The 20,529-nt window shown below is 37.4% G+C and overlaps 1 protein-coding gene across 1 annotated transcript in view; it reads right to left on the bottom strand.

The window, feature by feature from the left end:
* ano3 (anoctamin 3) overlaps nucleotides 1-20,529 on the bottom strand; it is a 151,661-nt gene that overhangs the window by 116,703 nt on the left and 14,429 nt on the right. Inside the window, exon 2 of the mRNA XM_056245688.1 lies at nucleotides 7,298-7,495. Within this exon, the coding sequence (XP_056101663.1) occupies nucleotides 7,298-7,495 (198 nt within the window). The remainder of the gene's footprint in view (nucleotides 1-7,297; nucleotides 7,496-20,529) is intronic.

Below are 20,529 nucleotides of genomic sequence, written 5' to 3'. Positions count from 1 at the left end.
CGATAAAATATTTTTACGTTTTCACCCGGAATCGTTCTCTGCAGGTGCAGATAATTAACCCAATTAGCACAAGTGGAGATCAATCAGTAATCAACTCAGGACAAGATAAATAACAGCAGAACCCACCTTTGTTCCTTGACAGTTTATCAGCATCCCACCTCCACCCCATCTTATAACACTTTTAGTTCCATCTCCTTACTTCTAGTTCCATCTACTCTTACCAAGGGGGGAGTACTCTGGGTTCGGGCAGAAATTTCGAGCTCGGAGCCCTCCACCCGGACAGCACGCCAAGTACGCATAACCTTTACCGTAATAATTATATGTAGATGTGAACTCATGAATCACCAGTGACAACTTAAGATTCACCCGTTGTAAAATGCAAAAGACTTCGGACTTCTGAGTGGCTACAAAAAAAAAGAGACTGCAACCAGGCCCATGTGAAAACAAGGATACATATCGGAAGCAGTGTTGTTTTTGGCAGCCCTTTTAGTTTTAGTCTTAGTCTTAATAGTTAATAGTAACTTAATAGTTTTAGTCAAGTTTTAGTCGACGAAAACAAAAAAAGGTTTTAGTCAAGTTTTAGTCAAGTTTTAGTCAATTTTAGTAAAAAAAAAAAGTCTTTAAAAAATAGAGAAAATAAAAGTGCAGCTGTGTCAATTTGTATCAAGTTCAAAAATGGAAAAGAAATAAAAGTGCCACTTTGCAATCTGTTAAAAAAAAATAATAATCTGACATGACAATAACAACCAACATGTCAGATTATTTCCATACGTCGGACCTTCAAGTTGCCCTAGCAGTTCTGAAAAACATACAAGAGTCTTTTTAGCAGTTGTACAAAATATTCTAAGATATTGGTGTTGTTGTGTGGCAGTGCTTCACATTGACACCTAGCCGCCTGGAGTGCATACATTGAATTTTACACACTTTTGCGTCACCATATGCACGCGGATTTCCCAACCATAACGCTCGTCTAAACGCAGAATAAAAAGTGATAACGCAACGCCACTTTTGCGTTTTCTCTTCAGATCGTTTCCGTGTAAACATAGCCTCAATAGAACTGAATGTAAATAAATATAAGACACATTAGGGCCTCCTTGGAGTATCCTGGTTGAGAAAGACTGTTCTACAACTTGTAAGCAAGTAGCATATATCTGGTGCCAGACCTGACGAATGACGTAAACCTGAATTTTCACTCCAAATCAGACTGCTCAAAATATACAGAACATACTTAATATAAATACTCGTTGTAGGCTTTTCATAGTAAAAGCAAAGAAATGAATTAAAGTAAGGCACGAAGTTTGACACTTTTTTTGTTTTAGCATTTTCATAATTGTCATTTTTACCCACAGCAAAACTTCTTTAGTGCTCTTTTTATTCAAATAAAAACACCATGCTTTTACTGTCACTGATCCTTATAAATACTTTTAATATGCTTATATGTGTCACCGTCTTGTTATATTTTGTATATTCCTGAATGCTACCGATCCCGATCTGATCACTGACTTGTGATGCAACCTGAATCATATAATATATTTATTAAAATTCACACGGATCCACGGAAACCACTGAAAATGCAAGTAATTGGCAATGTCACTTTGTAAAGAAAGACTACACGCCTACGCACATATGAATTCAAACGTGAATGCCTATAGACTAAACACGTAATACGCATGTGCATGCCGTCACCGTTTTCACATATTCACGTTTTAGAAGTTTACACAGAGATGATAACGGTATCATTTTCAAAACTCGTTTTCAAAAACTTGCATTTTGAAGTTTGCGTTCTCAGGCCACCAAAAAGCAGTTGTCGTGTAAATGAACGGACAGAACGCATTGAAAGTTTTCCGTTTTCAGTTTCAAAAAGTGTTGTGTAAACGGCCCCTAATGATTTTTACAACGGAAATGAATCAATCATAAACTTATGTAAGCTAGAAAATTACTTTTTTTCCAGATTTGCTGTACAGCCAAAACAATCTTTGTTGCATTATTTTTTTATTATCACTGTAAAGCTGATTTGAAACAATCTGTATTGTTAAAAGCGCTATATAAATGAAGGTGACTTGACTTGACTGTCACCTCTGGCTTGCTTAGTTGGGTACACTTAATATTCAGCAATATTATTGATCTGACTGTACTGACGCTCTTGTATGAGAACTGAAATGAGCTGGACGAGGACATCATGTTTTGCAGAACTGCTTTATAGATGAAATGAACTCAACTGACTTCTGCTGAACAACAGCCAAAATGCATAATTTTTAACATACTGTTATGACTGTAAAGCTGCTTTGAAACAATCTGTATTGTATAAAGCACTATAGAAATAAAGCTGACTTGACTTTCCTTTGGTCTAGTTACTAGTTAGTTTCCGTAGTTACAGATTATGTTCAACACACATTTCTAGTTGAGTTCCTCATTATGCCTAACCTGACTCCGCCAGATGGATTTGCTCCGCATATCCATCTGGAAACCTTCCGTTGAAGTAGTTTTGGTAAGGGGCGAAAATACTGGTTAGCTGATTGGCCTATGTTGGTGAAAGACGGGCCAAATCAACCAATCAGATCAACGAAGCATATGACGTACTAACAGAGCGTATCTTCTCCTCTGAGAAAAGCCTCCAGAGCAGTGTTTTGCTCTTCTTTCAGTGAAGAAATACTCTGTAATTCCGATAAAACTTGCTCGATAGCCACGCTGATGCTAGTTTCATCCGCTGAAGCCGACATGTTCTTTAGACTGAACTGACGCGCTTCTCGTTGCGTCACACCTCAACCCGCCTCAAAGCCAACGCTGATTGGACGTTCGTTAGGTGAACTGCTCCCAAATTTTCTTTAACGGAAAGTATCCAGTGATCTGCGAGTGAAACCTTGAAAGCTCGCGAGATCAGGATGGTCTCACGAGGCTACATTATGCTAGCTGTGCTCATATACCCTCAGTTTGATTCAGTTCTTTGTCTGATGTTGTCTTTACTTTATGTGAAGCTGTTCTCCTGGGGACTTGTTACATGTTACATGTTGTTACCTTAAAAGCTGCATTTAGATGATCTGCTCCTCTTCTTTGTAGCTCAATTAATATAAATTCGTATTGATACTCAATTATTAATAATGGTTGTTATTATTATATGTTTATTAATGTGTTTTTGCTGCTAAATATTTTTGTGGAAACAGTGATAAGTTTTTGTCATAATTATTTTATGAATTGAAAATTAAAAACAACAGCATTAATTGAAATAGAAATATTTTGTAAGGTTATAAATGTCTGTACAAACAACAATTAAACAATAAAAGTGACAATTGCATCTCTCTCTCTCTCTCTCTCTCTCTCTCTCTCTCTCTCTCTCTCTCTCTCTCTCTCTCTCTCTCTCTCTCTCTCTCTCTCTCTCTCTCGTTGTTTCTTACCCCATACTTTTGAATGGTAGAGTATCATGGTTTCACAAAAATATTTAGCAACAAATCAGCATATCAGAATTTCTGAAAGGTCATATGACATTGAAGACTGCAGTAATGATGCTGAAAATTCAGAATTGCCATCTCAGGAATGAATGCAGCCTTAGTGAGCATAAGACATAATGTTCCAGTTCTACCGTTGTGCTTAGTACTGTCATTACAAAAGACAGACCTGAAGATTCTCTGCATGAGCATGTGGACTAAAGCCACAGAATAACTCAAATCAGCTGGCTTAGAACAACCGTCTCATTATCCATTATTCATTCTGTTGTGTTGAGCTCATCAAGTCATGTGCTTCTGCTAAAAGATCTTCTGGCAGCAGCGTTGTGTCCAAATGATGGCCATTAGTGGGTGGTAGTAAACTCAAGGGAGAATGCAATGCGGTTCTTTAGAGGATTCCGGCAGTGTCAGCACATGGGAATGATCCCAGCACCTTCACTTAAAACTTTTGAGCAGCACTTGGAACAAGCTATCTTGTCTACACACCTGTACAGCTAATACGGGTTAATGACTGCAGCAGCAATCTCAGAGAAGAGAGGATAAAGTGGACAAATACTGGTGACGAAATCAATAACTTTGTGTTGGCAGGTTTGTTTTAGGTTTTTTTTTAAATGCTCGTTGCTTAAATTCAAGGTCCTTTGTCAAACAAAAACCAACCTTTCAAATTCAGTTAGGTCTATGGGCGTTTTCACACATGAATGTCCGCACCAAGGTCCGAACCAAAGTTCACGTTTTGATACATTTTATACTTTCAGAAAGTTTTAGTTTGGTTTCACACTGCAATTATGCAAGCGCACTAAAGAACTCTACGTGACATATTTGCGTACTGTCGTCATCATCTGTGTGGGCTGCAACTTGACATTGATTGGTTTTGTCAATGGACGTGCGTCTGACGTCAGCGTGTGGTCAATTCGGCGGCTAACTTTGACAACATGAATGAACAGACGCATATCGTTGCAACTATATTGTTATTTTTATGGCATAATTACCTGCAGCACCAACTATACACAAGGCTGGTTCAAATTCGCCAAATGAACGTCATCGTCGTGCGAATATTTTATCGTCACTGGCAGGAAAGGAGGAGAAGACTGCAAGTTGACTTCTTATTATGTCATCAGACCATACTTCAATTAAAAACCTCGTCTCCTCCTCTCCCCATGTGCCACGGCTCATTTTTCCTGCCACCTTCTGTTTTTTCGGCTAAGCGGGAACCACCGGAACTTCCTGTAAAAGGTTTGAAAGTCCGAACCATACAGAAATGCTTTTCACACTAGAAACGAACCAACCCTTTGTTCAGTTTGACCCGGACCGAGACTACCTCTTTTCGTCTGACCAAATTTCATCTGTTTGGTCCAGACCGTGGTCCGGGGGAGGTTTCACACCTGTAATTTTGATTCGGACCAAACTGAAAAGTCCGAAAGTCCGGATCAAACAAGGTAAGTGTGAAAGGGCCCTAAAACACCTAAAGAAAACCATTTCCAATCTCCCTGACAACTGTTTGACAAGCGTAGTACACCTCTGGAAGTACATCACCTGCATAATGCCATCTTTGCATCCAAGTTCTGATGGCACCATATGGCCTTTCACCAGTGACGAGCCTTAGCTGTGAGGAAAATGTATGCAATTATCACCCTTTTAAAGGGATACTCCACCCAAAAATGAAAAATCTGTCATCATTTACTCACCCTCAAGTTGTTGCAAACCTGTATGAGTTTCTTTGTTCTGCTGAACACAAAGGAAGATATTTTGAAGAACGATTGGAACTTTGGCACCGTTGACTTCCATAGTAGAAAAAAAAAAATACTAATGGATGCCAAACAACTGCTCCAATCGTTCTTCAAAATATCTTCCTTTGTACGGAAACTCATACAGGTTTGCAACAACTTGAGGGCGAGTAAATGATGACAGAATTTTCAGTTTTGGGTGGAGTATCCCTTTAAGAGAAATATGGGTAACACTTTAGAATACTGTAATTAATTAACTACAAAAGGAATATGTGACGAAGGATGACCTCTTTATGCAGATAAAACTGGCTGCTTGAGAATCAGCCAATCGGGAGCGGCACTGCGCTCTGCGGCTCACGGAAGAATACAGATTAAAAGTTCAGTTCGGGAAAATTTGGAAGAGAGCACTGGTGTTAAAAGACTGTGCCGTCAATTGATAATATAGGATAGTGTTCCTGTACTTATAAGTTCCTAGAATTGTGTGCGTGCAACTACCAGTAAGTATACTGATGTTTGTTGTTCGTTTTACCTCACAATAATGTTGTGGCGCGTTGCTGCTCGTTGTCGTATAATGGCGGAGTTTCTCACTGTCTGTGTGTTTAATCGTTGAGAACGCTGTAAATTAATGGTGTTGCTTTGCAAGTCTTATGTGTCTCAATTTAAATAATGCCTGTTGTTCTTGCACAATGTGTAACGTTGTATTTTTTAAGTAATAACTCTGCAGCTTATAATTATTATATGTTCAGCTGAATTTAGCATATATATATATATATATTGTTGCAGTTAATGTGCAGCAAATTAATCTTTGAACAGGGATATAGTGTACTACTGCATTTTTAAGTATTGTATTTGCTTAGTGATAAGCATTTATTATAACACTGCATTTAAGTCATACATAACAAAACTATACTTGAATCTCTTGATTGTGTTTGTTTATTATATACTCTGCTAGGCATGTAATAACTATTTGACATTTATATAGAGAGTCTATTTACTGATTTATGTCTGAATCTCTGTTTCAGAACCACACACCTTTAAACTTTTATCTTAATAAACACCTAAACGGAACATCTTGTCTGCATTCTAATCGATGCCCCCTGGTGGCCACAACCCTTTAAAGACCAGTCTAATTATACAGTCCTTTCTGGTCACCAAAACAGAATACATGAGTAACACAATATTAACATTATAATAACTACAATTAACTAACAAGAAACTGATTAATTAATTAGTTTGTAATACTAATTGAATGTCTCAGTTGAATGTGGGGTTAAGTAGGGCCACAGCTCCCCATTGGATTCATTGGGGTATAGAGCCTGATGGATGAGAATTATTGGACAAACTGCATTATATCCTATATGTGCATTAAGACTTTTATGTCCATTAAGTAGTCGTTCACTCTTATACTACGTCTGTTTTACTGAGGTATTTAGTACCTTGCATGCTCCCTTTGGTAAGCCCCCTAGAACCTTCTCAGAAATACAGCTGAGATGCTATGAGGCATGCTGAGTCTATGTTGTGTATCCCCCCATTATAGCCCTCCTCTTGGGCTTCTGGCTGAGGCCTGTCCCGCAAGGGAGGGAGGAAGGTGTAACTGCCGAGTCTTCCCTTGCTATAGAGCATAGAAGCTTGGATTTTTTCACTAACACCTGAAAATTCAGGCTTAAGAGTAGTGCTACTAAATAAGTTTTGCAGGTCACATAGGATGCGCCCTGGAATTGACGCACTTTTGATTCTGACTAAGCTCTGTAGAGTCATTGAGTGCTATGTCGTCTGTGAATATTCACAGCTTAGTGAGGCAGGCACCCCTTCAGCATGGCGTAGTGGCTATTGCTTCCCCATAGCATTAACACCAAGACGCAGTGTTGAAGTTCCAATTCAAAAGGGAACGTCTGGTTATATATGTAACCTTGGTTCCCTGAGCAACAGTATTAATGGCAGAAATTTGTTCAATTGAATGAAATTATGATGTATTTTTTTCATTTACAATAAAACTATCAAAAACTTGAATATTGGAAACACTGAAGGGTTTGTTGTGTATTACATTAGTTAGGACATGTTATCATGCTAATAGGTTAGCTTGCTAACCATAAGCTAACTAAAAAGACTAAGAAAAGCTCTGCAAGTGCTCACCTGTGGGAGGAGGTATGATGTGTGCGCAGGAGGCACTGACGCTGTGACTGTATGTTTTGGGTTCAGGACTCAGAGGCACAGACAGGAAGTGATTGAGGTTCTCAGGATGTGTCTGACTCTGAGCCAGACATGGCAAACTGCGGCGGGACGACTTTAGCGTTTTCTCCTTCAAAATCTCACTGATGCTGGTGTGCATACCTGCTGAGAGAGAGACAGAAAAGAAAAATACACAACTGAGACATGGGATAAAAAATAAAAATTTCCACTTTGAAAATGTATATCTATTTATTTGCAAATATAAAGGCACATATATCTGACGGCATTGACACATTGAGCAATTAATAAAAACACACAATTTGTGTAGCAGGTGGTTGTACTGAAGTGTGAATGAATACCAATGGACACATATTAATCCAAAACTCCAAACACATATTATTAATAATATTATACTTTTGTCCCATGTGTCAAGAATCAGTGTAATCTGAATCTGATCCTAAGGCCCTGTAATGCAATACACCAGTAAAACTCACTTACACTATCAAATGCAAAGGTATAGTGATCACAGTAAGGATAACCAGTGTATTACATTTACGTAATTAAATAACTCCTGGAGGAAGAGTCAGTGTTTATTGACTCACAAGGTCATCTAATGATAAAGGATTTACTAACTACATTTCAGTACCACATGGGCAATATGCGGTGTGTATTGGTTTGCAATAGCGACAGAAGGCAGTTACAGAAGATGCTGGTTTGGTAACATAATAATTTCCATTATATGGGCCATAAAAAAGTTGATATGGAGCATTTGACAATAGATTTCATTTGTAATCTTAGTTATTGTACTAGTTATCATGAAGTAACAATGAACAACATTTTAATAATCCATGCAGGTTAACGTTAATTTCTACATGTAGGCCTACTAATATTTATTAACCCAAGTTGTAAAAATAAGCATTAATCTATGAATGAATATGAATTAACAATGATCAGCATGTTTACAAATTTACACTAACAGTGCTGTAAATGCTGTAAATATGTTGTTTATTGTTAGATCAAACGGTTTATTTATACTTAATGCATTAACATTAGCAAATAGAACCTTATTTAAAAAATAAAAAAATTTACATATTTTAATCAACTTGAAACCCCCAAAAAACATATTTAAATGCAATTACAACATAGAAACATATCATTTAAAAAAATCTCTCAGTTTAATATGAATATGGTAATGTATTTGGAGCTTTCCCCAGCTGAGTCCTGCATTTCATCAGCTAATTTGTATGAAAGTAATGATATCTGAATGTGGCGTAACATGATTAAAGTAACACTAAAGGTTCTTTAAAAATATGTAGACCTGCTTGCAAAAGAATGACAAAGAAAAATAAACATACATTTTATGATATGTTATATAATGTATAACATATCATATCATATTGAAATGAACAAATTTAGGCTTGAATAACTGTAGACTGTGATGTTGTGAGTGACAGTTGCTGACTTTGTACACATTGAGCCTAACGGAAACCTAACCTCTGAAAGAACCTCTGTTCAATTCTCAACTATGCAATAATTCAAGTCACATATACAATATTAAATGTTTGAAACATAATTACTTTCGCATATCACTTTGAAAATGTGGGTGGAACAACTGCGGGCTAAAATGATAAAATATTTAAGGAATTTACCTCAAAGTGAACTTTTGTATCAAGGAAGTGATGTCAAAGGTTGATGGCTAGGTTAATGTTTTAGAGCTGCAATTATTCTAACAGTGTGGACAGCGATCCTGTGGCAGGACACATAATCCTGGGAGCAATTTCAATTTATGTTTTGAATTTAATATGAGATGATTATCCAATGACCCATATGGCTCATTTAATAAGCCTTTAACAAATATAGGTTAATGCATAACAGATTAAAAGAGAGAAAAAATATTGTACATTTATATGCATCAAAGTTTCATTGCAGTATAAATGACCATGATCTGAAGAATTATATGATGTGTAATGTTTGTAAATGTTATTAATAAAAGTTAATACAGAGTGTTTCTCTTTAAGATGACAAATTAATTGAAATACCAATGCTAAAACAAACCATAAAAACAAACCTGTCAAGTACAGTACCCGAATGCCAGCAGAAGCATCATCACATCTGGATAAATGATTCTGCGCAACCATTTAATAAAATTAATTCATTAATTAATACAAAAACATTTCACAGTCGACCGTTTCATTCAAGGTGACACTAACACACATCCAGTGAAAAGCTCATTTGCAAGAGAGATCACCATCTGGGAAAATGCCTGGTCTTCCCCACATGACTGCACATAATAGAAAGAGCTGATGTGGAATTCCTCTCTGAGTGACCTTGCCCATGACGGCTGCATCAATCTAACCCATTCTTAACCCACGGCTAACCTTTTAATACTAAATAGAGCTAACGTGAAACAAAAACAAGCAATGATTTTGAGTGTAAAACCCAAAGCACACAGAGAGAGAGGGAGATGCAGCAAGTTCAAAGAAAAACAAACACATGCAGGGCTGAATTAATCAAGATTTTCACACATTTTGGATGCATCTTAAGTACTCGAAATTCAGTACAAGTCTCTTGAAACCCAAATGCTCAGCCCCAAAATATCCCCTTCTTGTAGCATCTTGGGATCCAGATACAAGACGCATATACTTTGGAAAAACTCCTTTAACCCATTTTACTACATTAAAAAGCAGATATTTACTTGCATTTGACAATGATGTGAGAGGCGCTTGACTGTGCACAGCTCTCCACCAATGTGTGTGTGGTTGCCATGCTGTTGCTATGGTGTTTTAACAGTTTTTAACATCTTGCTATGTGGAGTGTTTCCCGAACAACAATGCAACTCACTGCTCAACCGCCATTGTGAAATGCATAGTCAGAGAAATGAACTAGCTAGTCACTGCCACAGTTTCCCAAAACCGTCACACATCCGTCATTTTAACCATATTGCTGCAACAATATATGACTGTCGTTAATTATGTCATTATGTCATGCACATACTTTTGCAGATTAATCAATTAGATCTTTAATTCGAGATCTGATCATTTTTGAAACACGTTTACATCCAGTATGGCGTAACTGGCATATGTTTTACTCCTATATACATGCGGTTCATTCAGTCAGCTGCTTTCTCCACAATGCAATTTCTTTGAGATTCTGTTGTAACAAACATGGCATCCCTATTTTTATCCCCGTCGTTTTTCTTTATTTGATGTTTGACTCATTGCGGGTTTCCTCTTATATCACACATGTGCACTCTTCAAAACAGCGACGATTGTTGACATGCTAAAATATTGAAATGTATATTGAAATGGAATTAAATCTATAGATTGTTACTATTTAAGACCACTTGTCATACGGACAAGTAACCTTACCACAGTTCAGACTTGCATATACTCAGAATTTGGACCCAACCCATAGCACTCCAATAACTTGTGACCATAGTTGGATAACAATGCTTGTGGGAAACGCACCCCTGGGTGGTTTCTAGTTGCTAACTAGATGCTAACCAAGCTTACCATCTATATCATGGCATTGGTTCTCAATACTGACCCTTGAGGTCCACTTTCCTACAGAGTTTAGCTCCAACCCTAATAAAACACACCTACACAAACTAGTCAAGGTCTTCAGAATTACTGGCTACAGGAAGGTGAGTTTGATCAATGTTGAAGTTACACAACAGCGTTGAGAATCCCTGACCTGCTATATATGATATTCTGATCTATAAATATTGCCCCTCTTTCAATGCAAATCTATGTAATTCTTTGCCCATTTTACTGTCCAAAAGTCCTGAGATTAGATAGCTAATAACATTCTCCATGATATGAGGCATCATTCATAAGTAGCATTAAGAAGTACCAAGAAAATACATCTACATGTTAATGAACAACATAGTACAACGAATTACTCATTTCATGAAATATCTGAGTCATCTTTCTCATAAAAGAGCTTGTTGGATTTTCTAACATAGCTCAATTGAAAGGACAAATAAATGAAAAGTATCATCACACTGTCCCTTTCCCAAGCGGAAATCTTCCGGTCTCTCTTGAATCCAACACGGAAGTGACTTAAACTGCAATTCATCGACTGGCCTCTAGAGACAGGCTCCAGAAGAGAGTCAATCCCATAGACCCCCATGTTAAAATGCCCAACTTTACAGCAGAAAAAAATGTGTTTACAGCCTGGAGCAAAAAGGGGTTTTGGTCTATATAGATCATTTTTCCCTTCATGACAACTGTGAGGGGGGTGATTTTTTGTATAACACATCCGTTTAAATTATATTAAGCCTTAAATCCCTGCATAATTAAGGGCGTGGCCACTTGAGTGACAGGTGGATTGCAGCTGCTTCACTTCTAGCCGTTTGTCTGTTAGCCATCACATCACCTCAGCTAATCCCGCCTCTTTGCCCATTTGCGGTTATCCAGGAGTGACGCACTGCCAAGATGGCGATGGCCGGCTAATCACAAGTGTGTGTTTGTTGAGTAATTTACAACGGCTTCGAACGCGGCTCAACCAATCAGAATCAAGGACTGGAACTATCCGTTTTATAAGTGTTTATATATATATATATATATATATATATATATTACAGCATGTGCTTTTTTTTGAGAGGTGATCTAAATATTTGTGGCTTGAAACAGATGTAAAACTGAGAGGCCTCTGTGCTGCAGTTCTATGCATATTTTGCCCTCCAGGTCTCTGTGTGAGTCTCGTGACTGAAAACTATTAATTAATGAGTGCCAGGTTCAGAGATTCCCCACTGAACATAAACTGAACACAGCATGAAAGTTTGAGACTGAATAAAACACATGAATATTTAATGAGGTAAGCAGTGAAGCAATATGATTGATTGTCTGTTGCTAAACAACTTGCAGTAACAGTCTAGCACAGCATTGTTTCACACCGTAAACTCAAAACCAGCGTTAACTCTAAAATTAGTGTGTGAAACTCTGCTTAACTTAGGGTTATAACTTACAAAAGCAGCATTAAGGGTTTCTAAAATTTATTTGTAATGCAGAACAGCATGTATTCTTTTGGCAAGCAAACAATTAATTGAAAATAATAATAATAATAATAAATTCAATATGGCAGATTTTATTGTATCTATAAATAATATAGTTCAGTCAGTGGAATTAAAAATGTATTATTTTACCCAATATTTGTGTGTGTTTATGCATATCAGAGTATAGTGGCATTAGCTTAGCAGCATGCTAAAGACAAACTCAACTAGTAATGTGAAGCAGTATTTGTGCACCTCTGTAAAGCAAATTGGTAACTTGAGGTTGCATGGTTAAGATAGGCATTAAGCAGCTTGACACCCCTTAAATACGTTTTTAAAAATCCTTATAAGTGTCTGCCAAATGAATAAACATAAGTCAAATTTGAAGCAGACATCAATCTCCTTTTTTATACATATCCACAACACATTTAATCAGACAGGCTTGTTAAGGCTTCAATGATGCTTATAGAGTGGGTACGAGTGCTGCATGGTCAAATTTAGATTTCTCGGTAACACACATTCTGCTAAAATTGTTAAGATGGTGTGTGTGTGTGTGTGTGTGTGTGTGTGTGTGTGTGTGTGTCTCCCTCACACATCAGTGTAATACCGCCATATTGTCTGTAGAGATGTATCACCACTGCCCAGATTCATTACGCTCCACAATAACACCAGCTCCCCACAGGCAGAGGAAATATGACATACCATTCTCTAAACGCAGACTAATTATCTCCTTCGCTTTATCTCGGTTTGGAGATTTCTGTGCAGGAGAAGAGCAGATGGTGCTATGGGCGCCAGTGTGCCACAATGAGAATCTTTGACACTCATCAGACATTAGTACTCTTTCCATGATTGTCTTCTTAATGCTATAGCATAGATCATTTCCTGATATTGAACTTGAGAGAATAAATCCGTAATAAATGTTTGGCAGGTGTTTTAAAGTCGGCATGAAGTGGCATTCATAACCCTTGTAAAAAAAAGGGTGCTTAATTGTATTGAATGCTAACATACCAAAGCACATGTAAAGTATTTGATTATTATTTTAGCTGTATTTTAAATGTACTTAATTCCTACTTAAAGCTGCTGTAGGTAACTTTTGAAAAAATGTATTTGCTAAAACTGTCATCATGTCCTGACAGTAGAATATGAGACAGATAATCTGTGTAAAAATCAAGCTCTTCTGGCTCCTCCCAGTGGTCCTATTGCCATTTGCAGAAATACACACTCCCGGTCAGAAACAACCAATCAGAGCCAGGAGGAATGTCTTAGCAGTGTCAATCACGCTCGTGTACGCGCTGATCACACCCCTCTCTTGCACAGCGCGAGCCGTCGTTCAAACTCAAGATTGCCGGCGTGCTGCAGCTGTGCTTATGACGGAGAAACAACCTAAACTGCCAATTCTCGAGTGACACCTGCTCATAAAAACAAAGAGGTAAAAGGAAAAAGACCGATGACGATAAACAAGCGAAAAAGAAAGAATTAGACAGAGCCTATTGATTCGGTGTCAAAACTCTAGCTGCATAACATGTAGATAAAATGTCATGCACTCTGCTAAGCAACAATTGAAACCTGCTAATTCACTGGCTTGTCATGTTGCTGAAATAATGTACTAGCACACCTTATCTAGCATTATATATCGCTAGGATAATTACTTACATACTGTAACGTTAGTTACCGTTATATTAACGTTATCTTACTAGCTATTTATAACTTATAGAAAGAATGCAACGTTATAAAGTTACATGTAGGCTATTGCAAAATACATAATGATTTGAGGACCAAGTTTGTAGTCAAAGTATGGGCAGGCCATAGTCAATGTAAAGCATATTATTGACGTTTAGTCCCTATTAGTGAATGTGCCATATAACTTCTTATCCGCTGTTATCGGTGGCCCTGTTTACTAGCCTGCGCGTTCACGACGGGCTCCGCTGTGGAGGACGAGCTGTGGAGGGAGGGCTGTAGCGCAGCAGAGAGCAAGGGGGTGGGACCTGGAAGTTGTGCTTGTTCAAATTTTCAGGCTAAGTCAACGTTTTCTCAAAACTCCCTACTGCAGCTTTAAGTGGGTCAAAAATCACTCTAAAGTTTAGCCATAATGGCATTCAATATACATTTAAACTATAATACATTTTCATTGAATTGCAATTAACATGCAATTAAGTGTCCAAAAACATTCAGTTTGCACTTAATTATATTATTTGTAACTATATTGTTTTCCATAATAAGAACTAATTTTGAATGTATGCGAAAGTGTAATAATTTCTAAAAAAGTAACTGATTTTACTTGCATAATGTAACATATTACATTAATTGATTAAGGGAAATGCAGGGTGGGGCTTGATGTTATTGATTTCATTGATGATCTATAATCTATGGATGCGACTAAAAGTGTCCGTCACCCAGAAAGGAAAGTTGTTTGACAAGTTATTACAATTGAATGAAAGAATACAAAGATATTACTTAGAATAGCATGCACTGATTAACTGTGGACAAATAAATATATATTTAAAAAAAGAATTGATTTCATGTTGGCATAAAACTGACATCCTACACGTCTGCTCATGCTGTTGTAGGAGCATGAGGCTCTCGTGAACTCATTGTGTAGGTTTATATAAATATATAAAAGCCGATTTTGATTTTAATCTTGCTCTGTCTGAGCTATATCTAAGAGTGGTTTGTCGGGAAAAGAAACGTTAATCCTACCGCTACGCTTTATGGAGGTGTATTAGGGTTGAAGAGTAGAATTAAATACTTAAAAAACTTCAGTGTGCAACTATACCATATCATTACAGAAAAGCAGAAATGTAGAGGATAGGAGAAAGAGAAATAGAGTTTAATGCGTATATTGGTTGGATTCAGTCCAGTCTTATCAAGCACATCTCCAGCACTAATTTAAAATGTAAGAAATGGTCCCATAGAAAACAAACACTATTCATGCAGTGCCATGTCGGCTGTGCCAGGGCCGAAAAATCTGCAATCCTGGATTTAGCCTGGGAGGCAAAGCCAATGGGACTCTGTGATTGAGTGAGATTATCTCGGTTTCTCTCTCTCTCTGTGTGTGTGTGTGTGTGTGTGTGTGTGTGTGTGTGTGTGTGTGTGTGTGTGTGTGTGTGTGTGTGTGTGTGTGTGTGTGTGTGTGTGTGTGTGTGTGTGTACACTTATCCATTTTTATACAACACATTGTAAACAAAAGTAAATGGTACATATGTGTATTCCCGCAGATATGTATGTCTTTATATAGATGATATGATGATGACAATAATTAATTAAGAACTAAAATGCATTTTTTTTTGGCTTAAAGTGTCACACACCATTTCAATTTAGCTTCTACCCAGGCAAATCATGACACTAGATAATAGTAATGTATATTAATATCTCAAAATGACTAACAGTTTAACTTAATTTGCCAAGATGTGCAATATACCTCAGTGAATACTGCTTGCAATACTAAAAACGACAAGTTATTTTATTTTTAGAGTTATTTTAAATCATAATAATAGTTCACAATATTACTGGTTTTACTGTATTTTTGATCGAATAAATAATGCAGTCTTTGTGAGCATGACACTTAAAAAAAAACGTTTTAAAAAATCTATTATTTTAGTGACATTTGAGCCCATTTTCAAATTCTTAAAACTTCGTATTTAAATCAGCACATATTAAAAGAAATACAACACGTACTACTATTATATATCAAAACTGCTAAATGTAAACAATATTATTATTGGTTTATGGCATTACATTAATGACAATATGATTTAAGCAAAAAGTATTAAAGCACAATGCAATCTAACTGACCACGTCATTGACAGGCTTCATGAATTACACACAAATGTCATGTTAGGACAGCTGTTGAGTAAATTGAACAAATACAGCTGGATTAGTGTTGATATAATGCATGTATAGAGAGCCAGAGCTAAGATCCAGAACATCACCACGATTAAGGGGATTTTTATTTCATTCTACTGTCTGTAACCAAATAATAATAAAATGCCCTGCTGTCTGAAAAGCAGCCGAAAGCTAGAGAACAAAAGAAGCATTTAGGAAAAAGAAAAAAGAGCTTCCCTTGCTTGAGGAGAACAAGAGAGAGAGAAAAGATTGAAGTAAATGAGGTCAGTGGGTTTGCCCGTCTTCCCCATCTAAAAACCGTGCATAATTCATCACTGGTTCCCAACAGCTCTAGCTCACAGGAGTTTTACATGGCCCTGCCCCACTAACTGATGCTTTTTATAGAGTGGGTTGGGTAACTCTACACCCCTCTCAGAGACAGTCTTTACGGGATGTTCAGGGGCTGACGGTCAGATGGGGCTGGATTTAGAGACGCAAATTACAGTTCGTAGATTGATTGAGGCTTTTTTTTATTTAATGCATGTGACTTACAGCAGCTAGACTGATTATATGATATTGTTATTCAGCCTAAATCAATTACAGTTGAATTAAATAACTTTAATTTCCATCAGTCTGGACTGTAACTTTGGAGTAAAGACAATTCCCAAGCTTAAAATATGAAAGGAGCCATGAGCAAATTTATATCATGATAATGATAAATTAGCAGAGCCCCGCTGTGTTAAATTGTCAAAACATGATCTTTCGTGTAACGTTATATTAGTATTAGTAAGATCGCATACGATTGTTTTTATCATCTCCAGAACTGAAATCCCTCTGTTTTTCGAGCACACTAGGCCTTAACCGAACGAGTTAGTAGCAGATGGCATGTTTCCAAAGCTTAACTGAATTTACCTCAGAATTACACGAGCCAGTCAATGACGTGCTGAAACATAAAGACAGAAGATTACAGATTCACTCACTCTCCTCTATTCCTGTCCAGCCCGGTCAAACAATGTCATCTCCTGTGCATAGGCCTAAACATACAAATTACAATACGCTTGTGTATTCTCTGTCCATTATAAGGAAGATTGTGTACTGTCTCCCAGACAAAGTCAATAATGAAAATATTATTTTCACCTGGAATAACACTTGACATCATTTCAAATAGCTTACTAATTCTATTTCAAATGCTGTCACTTGTTGTCAGATGTTACTTCTCTGTAATTGTCAGCGAGGAGTGAAGAAAAGATGCAAATAAAAGTGCTGGATCTATTGGCAAGAAGTTTTTAACAAAGACAAAACTTAAAATGACTCTTCTCAGGAACTCAGGGATGATGAACCTGAACCAAACACAGGGCTATAAACACACAGGGACACACTATAGGCGGAGAACCAACACTATAGACAACACAACACTATACACAACCAACACACAACACTATAGGCGGAGAAACAACTCCAGGGTCAGGCTGAGGATGCGCTTCCTCTTCAAAAACACATTTAAATACAATGTCCTGAAATAGTTTGAAGTTACGTATCGCCTAGCAACAAACTACACATCCCAGCATAAATGCTCCCGGTAAATGATTTGTTATTAAACCAGATACGTTTACAAACCACTATAATTTGAACAGAAAAGCAAGCACACTGTATGCGTGATTTGGCATGGCAGCCAAATCCAATAATAAATAACCACTGTCTAACCTAACTATTATAATCAATGAAGCTGACTGCACTGTGAATCTCTTTAGCCTACATAATGTCTACACTTTCTTTGTTATACTTGCCACTGGACAAAAACTCAGGCGTTTGGCGACGTGAGCAGACTCTAAAACACATCTGATTGGCCATTGTGTTCATGTAATCAGATATGTTTTTGATTGGCTGCATTTGCACAACACTGCAAAAACACATTGTACAAAGAAACCTGTGACGCTCTCAAGATCGCAAACACCAAATCTGTTTCACCAGTATGTTATTATTAAGGAGAAAGCTGATCCTAGACCAGCGGTTATGGGCAGCTTTCAGAAGCAGAGCAGGCAGTGGTGTGAGTGAGAATATTCCAGGATAGTCTCAAGTCCGTGGCCAGGGGATGGTAAGCCTAGCCCAGCCTTACATACCTATGGACACACTAAACAAGATAATTAACAAGACACAGGTGTAACACACGAGGGCCAATCAAAAACTGTGATTCATCATGTGGCTTTCTCTTTATCACCTGTGATTTTAAGGTGGTTTAACAGTATATTATAATGTAAAAAACTATTTTAGCTATTTTAACATTATGTCGGGTTATGAAATACACGTTACGTGTTGTTGTTTTTTTACTGTAATTTTAAGGTAAATCTGTAACACTTAAAATGTTTCTATCATAAAGTTCTGGCAACCTCAATTTAAACCTTTTTTTACAATGTAATATATATACATACAGTATATTCACTGTAGAAATTTCAACGGTTTCTCCATAATTATTCCATTTTAAATATTTACATACATTTCTAAGCCAGTTTAATGTTTTCCATAACCATGGAAACTAATTAAGGTATGTATATATATATATATATATGTATGAATTTAATTTTCATACCTGCCAGTTGAACACATTTTTGATTTGCCAATCACAGATCACAGGTTCTTGTTTTAGATAATCAATGTATTGGTCTGTCTGGTGTCCGTGATCCACGGCCGTACTCATCCCCATCTGTGCGTTACGTAACATGACAGGTGGCAAGTCTGTGGTTCATGGGATGTTGTGCGATACACACACACCCTTGCTTTGACACAGAAAAACACAAATTCACAGCTCCCCTGTGGTGGAAGCCATCTCTTCCTGAAAGTGGGCCCTCTCTTTTTTTAGTGACCTAGTATACCTAGCTGTCCTGTCCTGTCAGTTACATCTTGCATAATATAGTTTCATAGTTTGAGAGTGTATACAATCATGAGAGCCAGAACTGAATATGGTACAAAGCACAGAGATGTTGATGCCACCAGCCTCCTACTAACTCGCGATTGCTGGAGAGTTGCCCATGTCGCAGGAAGTGCTTGTGGCTGGCCAATCTGTTTGTGCTACACTGCAAAAGATCAGAACCACCACCGCACAACCAGAAACCCAAGTTAACTGCTTGATTTTCAATTTAAAATTCATGGACACATTGGACAGAAATCAGTTTGTTCACTTATCCTGCTATTCCATAAGCCATTTGGTGTGGTTTCTGTAAAGGCCCACTGCCGTGCCTTGAAACGTGCAGCATTATTCAGTGTGTTGATGTAATTTCCACTGAAAAAGGAAATCAGGGCAGGACACATCGAACAGCTCATCCCATTTAAAAAAAATAGCCAATAGCATTTCGTTTATATCACAGACAACTTGGCCAAAACCACTGAGCTCGGTAAAGCGACAGTTTCTCTAACCATTTCTCCTCATAATCTCCTCCATTTCGATTTAAAATATAGAACTCTGTGCAGAATTCGAATGGTTCCGATATGTTTTGTGGTCTGCGTCGACTCGATCATGAGTGAGTTGAACTTTATTGTCCATTCTGTGTCACAGAGCGTAAATTTGTCTTTGACACTGGTGACATAGATACATTCACAATAATGCTTAAAAACACATCACACATTAACAACACAAACACAGAATTAACTAAACTATACAATTAAACACTTTCCATCATAAAAAATAAACAATAAAAAAAGCACAAGCTATAATGCCAGCCATTCTATTGTGTCACTTTAGAAAATTGTACGATTTAAGATAATCACTTCCATTGGGACAAACATTTTTTTTACACGTTTCTTCTGGCCAGAGGAATCTTGAGTCTACTTCTAGATGGGAGCAATTCAAAAGTAGAATGAAGGGTGTGAGTATGATCTTTAAAAATTGCAATTGCCGTTTTTTTCCATAACACAATCAAACAAGCCCTGAAGTGGTTGTTGTTTGTGTCCAGTAATCTTATTATCATATGATCTGCTCTGTGCTATCGCTCGTGTCTCTGGACCAGAGCAGACTGTGTGCGCTGCGGCGGTTCACGTGACACTAAAGTGAACCCAGACTTCATTCGCCCCAATATAAAGCATGTTTACACCGTCTGAATCATTCCCTATCCTCCATATAGTGCACTATGTGCCATTCACTATGTAGAAAATAGTAAATGTTTGAACAAATGACTGATTTTAGCCAAAGCGTCAGTGTCTTTTTTATAGCATAGGGGACGGGATACTTCAGATTCTAGAGAGCATTTGATTGGACAAAATCTGATGAGAAGCTGAAGTGCAGAGTGATGTCATCAAAATCACTGATCCATATACATAGTTCCTACATGACGTCACAACATACGGGCATTTGCAGACCCGGCACCATTTCTGTGGGCATGTTGTGGGC

The sequence above is a fragment of the Rhinichthys klamathensis genome, unplaced genomic scaffold (genome assembly GCF_029890125.1).
Source record: "Rhinichthys klamathensis goyatoka isolate OS25496 unplaced genomic scaffold, OSU_Roscu_1.1 h1tg000033l_1, whole genome shotgun sequence".
In the NCBI taxonomy this organism is placed as follows: Eukaryota; Metazoa; Chordata; class Actinopteri; order Cypriniformes; family Leuciscidae; genus Rhinichthys; species Rhinichthys klamathensis.
The sequence above is the reverse complement of the archived record's forward strand: the minus strand, read 5'-3'. Positions and strand labels throughout refer to the sequence as shown.